Source organism: Astatotilapia calliptera, chromosome 17 (genome assembly GCF_900246225.1).
Source record: "Astatotilapia calliptera chromosome 17, fAstCal1.2, whole genome shotgun sequence".
Taxonomy (NCBI): Eukaryota; Metazoa; Chordata; class Actinopteri; order Cichliformes; family Cichlidae; genus Astatotilapia; species Astatotilapia calliptera.
Genome location: NC_039318.1, coordinates 39,408,964 through 39,418,939, shown reverse-complemented (window position 1 = coordinate 39,418,939; position 9,976 = coordinate 39,408,964). Strand labels below are relative to the sequence as shown.

General features: G+C 42.9%; 1 protein-coding gene across 1 annotated transcript; it reads left to right on the top strand.

The window, feature by feature from the left end:
• The first annotated feature begins 1,147 nt into the window (after window positions 1-1,147).
• On the top strand, window positions 1,148-2,089 carry LOC113009378 (uncharacterized). Its single transcript, XM_026147640.1, has 2 exons — window positions 1,148-1,590; window positions 1,677-2,089. The coding sequence occupies exons 1-2, from the start codon at window positions 1,163-1,165 to the stop codon at window positions 1,888-1,890; spliced, it is 642 nt and encodes a 213-aa protein (XP_026003425.1). The 5' UTR covers window positions 1,148-1,162; the 3' UTR covers window positions 1,891-2,089.
• Window positions 2,090-9,976: the final 7,887 nt, after the last annotated feature.

Sequence of the window (9,976 nt, the reverse complement as noted above, 5' to 3'; positions counted from 1 at the left end):
TGCTATGGGGGACCTTGACGCCCGGGATGGGAACAGGTATGGACAGTGCATTGGAGCCCGGCCCCCTTCGGGGACCGGACTCGCAACTTGTTTTCCCCTAACCATTTTGATCTTTTGTCTCTAACCCCAACCCGATTCACAAGCCCTAACCCTAACCATGGGGGTCTTTACTTTTCATTTCCCAACCCCCACTCACATGGGGAACCCTCATGTTTGTTATGTTACTAACATTATTAAGACCACACACAAAACTATTTAAAAACACAAAGGAATACACAAAAAACACATCACATATCTTTAAAAACATCAAAAATCTTGATTTCAATTTTTTCACATTAGTTGAAATTTCTTTTCAATGTTTCATACGGTTGTAAATAGTTAAAAATAATTTTTCCTGTTTGAAGCATTGTTTATCTTCAAAACATGTAAAAATTCATATCTACAAATGTAAATAAAAGCACCAAAAATGAATAAGCAACAAAAAAATTAAAAAACCATTAAAAAACAACAAAAAAACCATTTAAAATCATTTCATAAAATACTAAAAACGATTTAAAACACTATTTTATCTACAACATTTAGTGTGGTTAAAAAGGATTAAAAAATACGTTAAAACCAATTTTGTATTATTTGACTATGTACGTATTTTCCATTTTCTGTGTTTTTTCATTATTATAGGCAAGGCTGCATAACTTTAAAACATCAGTTCATTGAAAACTGCATTTTTAGTTTAGTTCGTCAGAGGCTATATAAGGAGAGGAGTGCTGAACACCCTCATTCTAGCCCTGACAGCCAAAGGAGCAACATCTCCAGATTATTTACAGCAGCCACTTTTTCTGTTTGTACCGCGTGTGCCCTGGCCTGAAGAAGACCCTGTGGGGTCGAAACGTTGCACCGGGCACACTACCATTTGGCCTATTTTGAATTTATTAAAAATTAATCAGTTTTTCTTTATTTTTTTAAAAACAAACACTTTCTTTTTTTCTCTTTATTATTTTTTTGCACTATAAATTAGATACATTATCATTCATACCTACATTCATAAATAACAAACAAACAAAATTTATTAAACTATAATACCAAAGGCTGCATCATCCACACAAAACTTTATTATTAGATAACAAAGGCTTCATCACAGACAAGACAATAATGGTCTACCTGGATGAGGACCAGGATTGGATCCCTGTACGGTACCGGGGACGGCGTCTTGTGCCTGGTGGCCGTAACAGGCAGTGGAGCAGCGGGAGGGCCCAAGGGAAGGACCGTGCACCTCCGCGTCCCTTCGGGGGCCGGAACACTTTTCCTCTCCCTAAGCCTGCTTTGTAAAAAGCCGCAACAGTCCATTCGCACACACCTGAGCAGAGTGTGCCTGAAAGACTGCACACCACAGAAATGTGAGGAAGAAGCTTCCAGAGCCATTGCTTCACAGAAGCTGTTTTCTAATGAAGGTAGAGTCTGGAACTTCTCAGAGCTCCAGGAGTACTGCAAGGATGAAGAATCTTGCATTAAACTCTGCACTCGCCTTCAAACACGTGGATTTATCATCACGAACAGTCCCCAAGCGTTTTCGACAGTTGTGCCAACAGCGAGGTATGATGACCTTATTGCCACTTCCACATATTGGATGACACATACAAACTTTCAATAATGTCTTACCTCTGTCACATTTGCAATAGGTCTGATAAGAAGGAAATTCTTGCCGTGGCCAAGAAGGATATTGAATATTTCCACACAAGACTTTCTGGCGGTGATTGCATCCCCACATTTGCAATGACTACCTTCAGACAGTACTGCGAGGCCATCCTGATTTTACAACATGGACTGACAGCAAATGCTGTTCAAGAACTTTGTGTAAGTGCACCACCAACAACAAAAGTGCACGATAAGTGAAATGATGTCTCTCATATTGAAAGGGCCCCCCTCCAGTAATGAGATATGACTCACGAAAGATTGTCACACTCATACTAGTCATTATTGTGTACTGTCCATCCCTAGCCAACTTTGTGTTTCCATATTATCCTACCAGACACACCGTGAATCCATCTTGTTGTTATACGTCTCCTTATACGCCTCTCATGCATGGTTATCGTTATGCTGAAATTCTTGAAGTCTCTCTCGAGCTCGCCTGCGAGCCACACCAGCATACGTGGGCCGGACCGGTTTCCATGTCGCTGCCCCGATTGACAGACGTCCCTCGGCGCTCTCTCTCTCCCGGCTGTTTATCCCTTTTTCCACGTTGTATCCTCTCGCTTGCAGGTCATTAGCAGCCTCCTCCGCGTTGCCATAAGTTTTCACTCCATTTGGCCAGTGGATTCGCATCTTGCTGAGAGGAGTCTGGAAGCGGATGCCTTCTTTCTTTAATATCTTTTTGATATTCACGTACGCTTTACGTTCTTGCACCATTCTCGCCGAGTAGTCGTGGTCAAAATAAACCCTGCTTCCGTCCAGAGTGACTATTTTCTTTTCCCATGCCTTTTTAAGTATCATCTCTTTAGTTGTGAATTGTTGGAAATTGACAACGACTGACCTTGGGGGGAGACCCGCTGCCGGTTTCGGGGTTAATGCTCGGTGTGCGCGTTGAATCTGGAGGTTGATGTTAATATTAAGCTCCTCTCTGAGCCAGGTTTCCAGAAACTGGGTCAGCGATTCTGCCTTAGATTCGGCTCCCTCTTGTATTCCGTAGATCCGCAGATTGTTACGTCTGGATCGCAGTTCCAAGTCATCCAATTTGGTCATCATCGCCTTTTGTTCTCTCATTAGTTCTGTCAGGGTTTGATTGGCCTCATGGCTCCACGTCTCCATTTCTTCCGTGCGCGTCAGCGCAGCTTCTAATTTCCCTTCTTGTTCTTTAAGTTCTGTAGTCATGCTCTTAAACTTCTGGTCGATATTTTCTTTGAATTTAGACAGTTCGTGTCTCATTTGGCCAGTAATTTCTTCTTTGAACGTCGTGAAGTCTGATTTCAATTCATTTTGGAATGATTGAATTTGTTTGCTAATACAATCCAGTCCGTTTTGAAGCGCGGCCATATTAGCTTCAGGTGCTAGCTTGTCCTCGTTGTTCGGATGTTTTAGGTCTTTACCTTGGGTGTCCGTAGTTTTTTTATTCTTTGCTTTTGTTGTCCCTCCGCTCATCTTCCAAAGTTGTTCTGTCTCACGCTTCAATTCGTGTTTTAGCGGAGTTTATCTACTTGGCTTACGGGAGCTCTGTACTTATGCGACCATACTGCTCTACCGCCACACCGGAAGTCCAGGAGACAATACTTTTCATTGCCCTGAAGGACATCGCAGTTGGTGAGGAGGTGTTATGGGACTATGGAGTAACTCGGAAATCTTATGGTGGTGAAGGGGAAGACTTGGAGTGGCTGGACAGCTGACTTAGATTTTATCTGTTCTTTTCCTCTTCTCTTTGCATGGGCTTTTTTATGCAGTGGTTTTATTCTTAGAAAACACAGCTGTTTTTACATTTGTTTTGTTTTGTTTTAATTTACGTATTGAAATAAAGTGTCATGTTTCCAAATTTCACTCTGCTTCATATTGTATTATTTACGTTCACTGTTTCGTGTTTTATTGATACAGTAGGAGAAAATATAATAAAATAAAATAATAAGAAAATAGTAAGGAGCAAAATATTAGAGAGACATGGTAAAAGAGAAAAGATGACTAAATATATATGTATCTATAAATATAAATATATGTACACTAGTGATTAAATAAGAAAATCTTGAAAAGAAATATGACGGGAGGGCAGATGGGATATTGCACAGGAATGAGCAGCAGAAAATTACAGTATTGCACTTTTAAATATAAATATCAATGACAATAAAGTGGAGTGACCAGTGCGGATTAAACATTACATGTATTATGAAACAGATGGTTTGGCGACAGTGGTCCAGGTAAATGCTACATGGACACCTGATCAGAGGACAAGGGCTTAAAAGGTGTCTGTGTGTCTGTATGTTTATATAATTGTACATATGGAGGACAGATAGCTGCATCGATATGTTGCTCATCAATGACCAGCAATTAAGGGAGAGATACCAAATGACAGTTTGCACAAAGATGGCATTACATCACAAGCCTCCACCGTCCCAGTAACAACAGATTACCATGGAGAATATGGTTTTCAGCTGAGATTTCAGAAGGGTGGTAAAGCAAAGATAAATACATAAATAAATAAATAAAAAATAAAAACAATAATGAAAATGTCATTCTGCCTAATTCAAAATTTCCTAAAACCATACTGGCTGATCAGTTACTGTACAGTGAGATACCGTTTTCTTACTCAAGCACATAAAGGTTGGCTAGATTATAAGAGCGAAAGGTGAGCAGTGAAGCTGTTAGCGTGTTACTTGAAATCATAGCAAATGCACTTTATAAAGTAAATAACTAAAGGTTTTTCAGAAATTATTACATAGAATAACAAAGCCATACTTTTACATATACTGAAAACAAAAAACGCTTTATCTTAAATGTACATAGTATCAGGGTAGGGGAGCTTGAAAGGAGCATGAAGGGGTTTATATTCTCTATTTATTGGTCCTTTCCCAGCGGAAGGAAAGTTAAATCCTGTTACCGTTCAGCTGGTTCTGCCTATTAAGGTGAAGATGCATAATATTTTTCATGTCTCCCAGGTGAGGTGAGTTTGTGCAAAAATAAGTTGACAACCGCTGTAGTGTGTGACAGAATTATTATATCTTTCAATTATTGTTTATTCTGTTCATTATATCAGCTACTGTTCTACCAGATCTGAGAAACATGTTTTGTCATGTGTGACAGAGAGAGAGAGAGAGTGACACTTGCTGTGTATTTAAGAAACAAACGCTCAAACAAACGAAAGAGAATGACAGACGCAGAAGGCGATTGTACTGTTTGTGGCAACAGACTACTCTTTACTCTCCCCTTGTACAGTGCCTCCTGAAGGCATGTGTGGACCAGGAGATGACGCAGTGCTCCAAAGGCCTGGTTCTGCTGTCCCTCTACACCTCTTACTTTTTCAGTTAATCCACTTTTGTCCCATCCTCTCCTGGCTTTTTAACCCCTAACCCTGACCTTCGGGGTCCATGCTCCCAAATTTGATTTCCCCTAACACCTTGTTTTCCCTAACCCTTTTGGACTCTTTGGTTGTGTTCCCCAGGAACACATAAGCCCTCACGCCACGTCAAGGCAGAGTCCATGTGAGGGTAGTTTTTTTTTTTTTTTTGGGGGGGGGGGGGGATTTTGGAACATTTAACTTTTTTTTTTCGTTTTAACTCACAAATGTTTACAAAAATAACATATATTATTGTCATCTCAACAATGATTTTTTTAACAGAACATTATGTCAAAAACAGAATTATCAGATGTTTACAAAGCTAACATTTATTGTTTGATTACAAGAATTAAGTTTTCAAAGCAAACAAGGTAAAATGAACAATTTTGGAAACATGTTTACAACCGTAACATGGTATCACACTCGTGTAACATGGAAAAAATCAAAACTTAGTTAAAAAAAAAAAAGACAATAAGTTTTTCATCACATCATAACTTGAAAAAGCACTGGATTGGTGAATTCTGTAACACCGATTCTTTATTTGTCCAACTTTGACACCAAGTGCAGTCTTTTCTTGACAAATGCCTGGTAAGACCGGGCAGACAAGCCTGCAGCCTTGCAATCCCGCACATACTGTGCATATGCATTCTTTACCCTGACTGAAGGGTCCGTGTTCACAAAGCCTATCTCTATTTCTGACCAACGCCTGCTGACATTGGCAGGGATGAACACTGCGCTTGTGCTCACAGGCTGAGGCTCTTCATCCTCCAGCAGGACGGGAAGTTCCACGTGATCAAGCTCCAGTTGCAGTGTTGGAGGCTTCTTCTTTGGATGCACTGGATGGATCACCATACGATATGGGATGTCGTAGTACAGTTTGTACAGGGTGAATCCAAACGTACGCTGACATGGAGATGTAGACAGAATCTTACATTTCTGAAGGTCCGCTTGACTGACCTTTAGCTCGAGTAGCAGATCCTTGAATTTCTCAAAAGATATGAAATCCCGGTTCATCAGGAGGCCAACTGAACTCACCAGAATGAGAATTTTCTTCTGAGTTTCAGGATCGGTCTGTTTTGGAAGCCTTTTCAGTACATCGACCAACCATGGCATGCCATGTTCCTTGTATCTGTCAAGATTCCGGGCATAGCAAAGCGAACGTTGCTCCATCTCCATTGAAATATCTCCAACCATGGCTGATGACCGTGCCTCCACCGAAGGCTGTTGGTCATCGTTGTGGACTTCAACAAAGTCAACGAAGTTCCAAGTTGCCTTACGGGTTCCCCGGAGATCACGAAATTTCAAGTCGGGGAACCACCTGATCTTCATTTCAACGAAGCCAGCCTTCAGGCATTCTTGAACATCTTTGCCACAATCTTCAATGAGCACCCTGGCCCTGGAGAAGGTGAAAGGTGTTGGAAAAGAGTCCCTTATGGCGAGGTTCTCAACCAATGCGGAGAGGTTGACGTGTCCCTTCAAATTCTCAGGGCACTTGGCTCCCTGGAGCGCAGCGACGGGGATCTCTTCATTTCGCCGAAAAACGTCTTGCAGCAGAAGGAGGAGAAGTGAGGGACCAATTACGGCAGGCTCACACCCCATGTTACATGTGAGGGAAAACACCCTGTGAACTCGAAGAACCTGTAGGGGATCCTTGGTCCAGTGTAACAAAGGGGGAGGTGTGTCCTCAATTGCTGGCCCAGTTGCAGGACCAAGCGCCATGAAGCCCCGGACATGTGTGGCACTGAATTCATGCCGAGAACTTGTGCCCAGAGCAGAGGAATACACAATGTCAACGTTAGACAAGGGGTGTCCATGGAATGCCTCTTCTAGTGCTATTTCTAGCTGAAAGTCTCTCCACGTGGGCAGGAACCCACCTTTGCCCTCGTGCTGTTGGCCCAGCTGCCAGAGCTCCTCAACCATGTGGGTTAGACACTGCGAAAGGACAGACTGGAGGCTTAACTCTTCCTCCTTCCATTGGAAAGGTACGAGCATTGGGACGTTCTCCAATAACCTTTGGATGTTAGGAATCCGGAAGAGTGAGCAGGAATGGGTTCCTTCAGTACTCCTAAATCCTCTTCATCCAGCCCCTGGACCATCTCAATGCGCAAGGGGTAGTTGCATTTGGACTTGATGGCAAGGTCCCGCATGTGGATTAGATTAGATTAGATTAGATAGAACTTTATTAATCCCTCGGGTGGGTTCCTCTGGGAAATTCGATTTCCAAAAAAGCACAGCACCGACAGAAGTTACAGAGTTACAGAATATTATATATATATATATATATATATATATTATATATATATATATATATATATAAATACAGAGACAATATAAATAAAATATACCAAGGGGATAAATAGAATAAATAGGAATAAAAAATAAAAATACAAGTGAATTGCACATTTCAAGTATTGAGGTCTATTGCACTGTTGACTATTTACAAAAGTATTGCACAAAAGGTATTGCACAGTGAGGTGAAGAGGCACTACAGCTTAGTTGTTCCCCCCTCCTTTGTCCTCCTGTTTCCCCTCCCTCTCCCCTCCAGAGAGGAGTTAAACAGTCTGATGGCGTGTGGGACAAAGGAGTTTTTAAGTCTGTTAGTTCTTGTCTTGGGGAGAAGCAACCTGTCACTGAACAGACTCTTCTGGTTGTTAATGGCCGTGTGCAGAGGATGCCTGGCATTGTCCATAATGTCCATCAGTTTCTTTAATGTTCTTTTCTCTGCCACTGTCACCAGAGTGTCCAGCTTCATGCCGACCACAGAGCTAGCCCTCCTGATTAGTTTCTCCAGCCTGGATGAGTCCTTCTTTGCTGTGCTGCTCCCCCAGCACACCACAGCATAGAAAAGTACTCCAGCAACCACCGACTGGTAAAACATCCTCAGGAGCTTCCTGCAGATGTTAAAAGACCTCAGCCTCCTGAGGAAGTACAGTCGGCTTTGGGCTTTTTTATACAGGTGCTCTGTGTTGCATGACCAGTCCAGTTTATTGTCCACCCACAGCCCGAGGTACTTGTACTTGTTGACCACCTCCACCTCCTCCCCCTCTATCTGAACCGGTAGTGGACCTGCTCTAGACCTCCCGAAGTCCACAACCAGTTCCTTAGTCTTTGAGGTTTGAGTTGCAGGTGGTTTGTGTGACTCCATGCGACAAAGTTCCTCACCAGACTTCTGTACTCCTCTTCCTGATCATTCCAGATACACCCCATGATGGCTGTGTCGTCTGCAAACTTCTGAATGTGGCATAATTCAGAGTTGTAGCAGAAGTCAGAGGTGTACAGGGTGAAGAGAAGAGGGGACAGCACAGTTCCCTGTGGTGCTCCTGTGCTGCTGACCACAGTGTCAGACGTGATGTCCTTCAGCCTGACGTACTGTGGTCTGTCGGTGAGGTAGTCGGAGATCCAAGCCAACAGGCAGGGGTCCACCTCCATCCTGTTCAGTTTTTCCTGAAGCATACAGGGCCGGATGGTATTAAAGGCACTGGAAAAGTCAAGAAACAGGATCCTGACCGTGCCTTTTCCCCCATCCAGGTGTGAGTGGGCTCTGTGTAGGAGGTACAGGATGGCATCCTCTACTCCGACACCCGCCTTGTATGCAAACTGTAGTGGGTCCTGGGCATGTTGTACCTGTGGTCGGAGGAGGTTGAGGAAGAGCCGCTCTAGGGTCTTCATAAGATGTGACGTAGTAATCCTCCGCACGCGTGTGAATAGCTTTCTGGTAGTTGGGGTGGCTCAGCCCACAATTCACTATCAACCCACTTACTGGGTGTCGGAAAGTTGATTGATAGTGGGTGTGTGGACTGGCCACGTAAAACTGCCAAAAGGTGACAAACGGCAGTCTGGCAATTTTAGCCAAAGCTGGAGCAACATCCAGCCCATGTTGATCCAGCACTGTCTGAAAGTTTGCACACTCGTGCATGGACATGGCGGTGAAAAGTTTTGCTCTTGGCCCAACCAACAACTGTAAACCAGCTCTAGACCAAAAAAATTGGGTGTTGGTGTCATCTGGAATCAAATTGCACGCCACATGCAGAGAACACCGAACGATGTTCTGGAAATCCGTGATTTTGGATAAAATGAGTGGTTCACGTGACTTTTGGCCAAACTTGTAAACAAAAAAATGGAGATCCAATGTCGGATGTTCATGCAACAAATCCTTGGACTGGTCAATAGTGCAAAGCATGAACTCTTGATCCTGAGGTAGGACATTCATGTACCCTTTGTTCTGCAGGACTGTCTTCTGTACAGAGGGTCGATCAAGATCTCCCACTGGGAGGGTTCTAAGACTCTCCACAAAGTTGACCATCATATCATTGATGAGTTCAATGGTTTCTGTGAGAAAATATCCCGGGGACTGAAAGGCTTGGTCCACCCTAACAAGGGATCTGGGAATTGCAACAACATGCAATTTAAATCCTTCGTCCAGCTCAATAAGGTCGATGCCTCGAACCTTGTGTAGCACTTCCAGGCCTTGCATGGAAAACTTGGTTAGATCAAAATGTTTCTTGATTAAATGCTAAGAATTGCGCAGTTGTTGGATTCGGTAGAGAGAAAGGTTGAACTTTGAAAACAACAGCTTCAACCTTTCCAGCCATTTCAGTTCGATTACGATGCCATCAAAATCGAACTCAGCATCTAGTTGCTCATCAGCATTGTCAACAGTACTAGCCTGCAGAGGAATGAGGATCTCTGGGTCAGTAAGGAAATCTGAAACACTGGAGGAACTCAAAAATGCTGTGGCCAAATCATCCATGTTCTCCCTAGCAACATCCTCCATGGCTGGTGGAATCTGGTAAGTAAAAAGAAAAAAATTGGGTAAGTACACACAATAAAATCAGGTAACACACACACAGCAGGTAAGTGTACACACACACACACAGCAGGTAAGTGCACTGTGTTGTGGTTTGCAGTGTTTTGTGTTGTTTTCACTTTAAATTTGTAAAAGGAAAA

Bases quoted from the DNA above. Each gene is read 5' to 3' on its own strand.
- LOC113009378 (XM_026147640.1), top strand. From the start codon at position 1,163: ATGAGGACCAGGATTGGATCCCTGTACGGTACCGGGGACGGCGTCTTG. The intron at 1,591-1,676 runs GTATGATGACCT...CATTTGCAATAG, and splicing joins ACAGTTGTGCCAACAGCGAG to GTCTGATAAGAAGGAAATTC.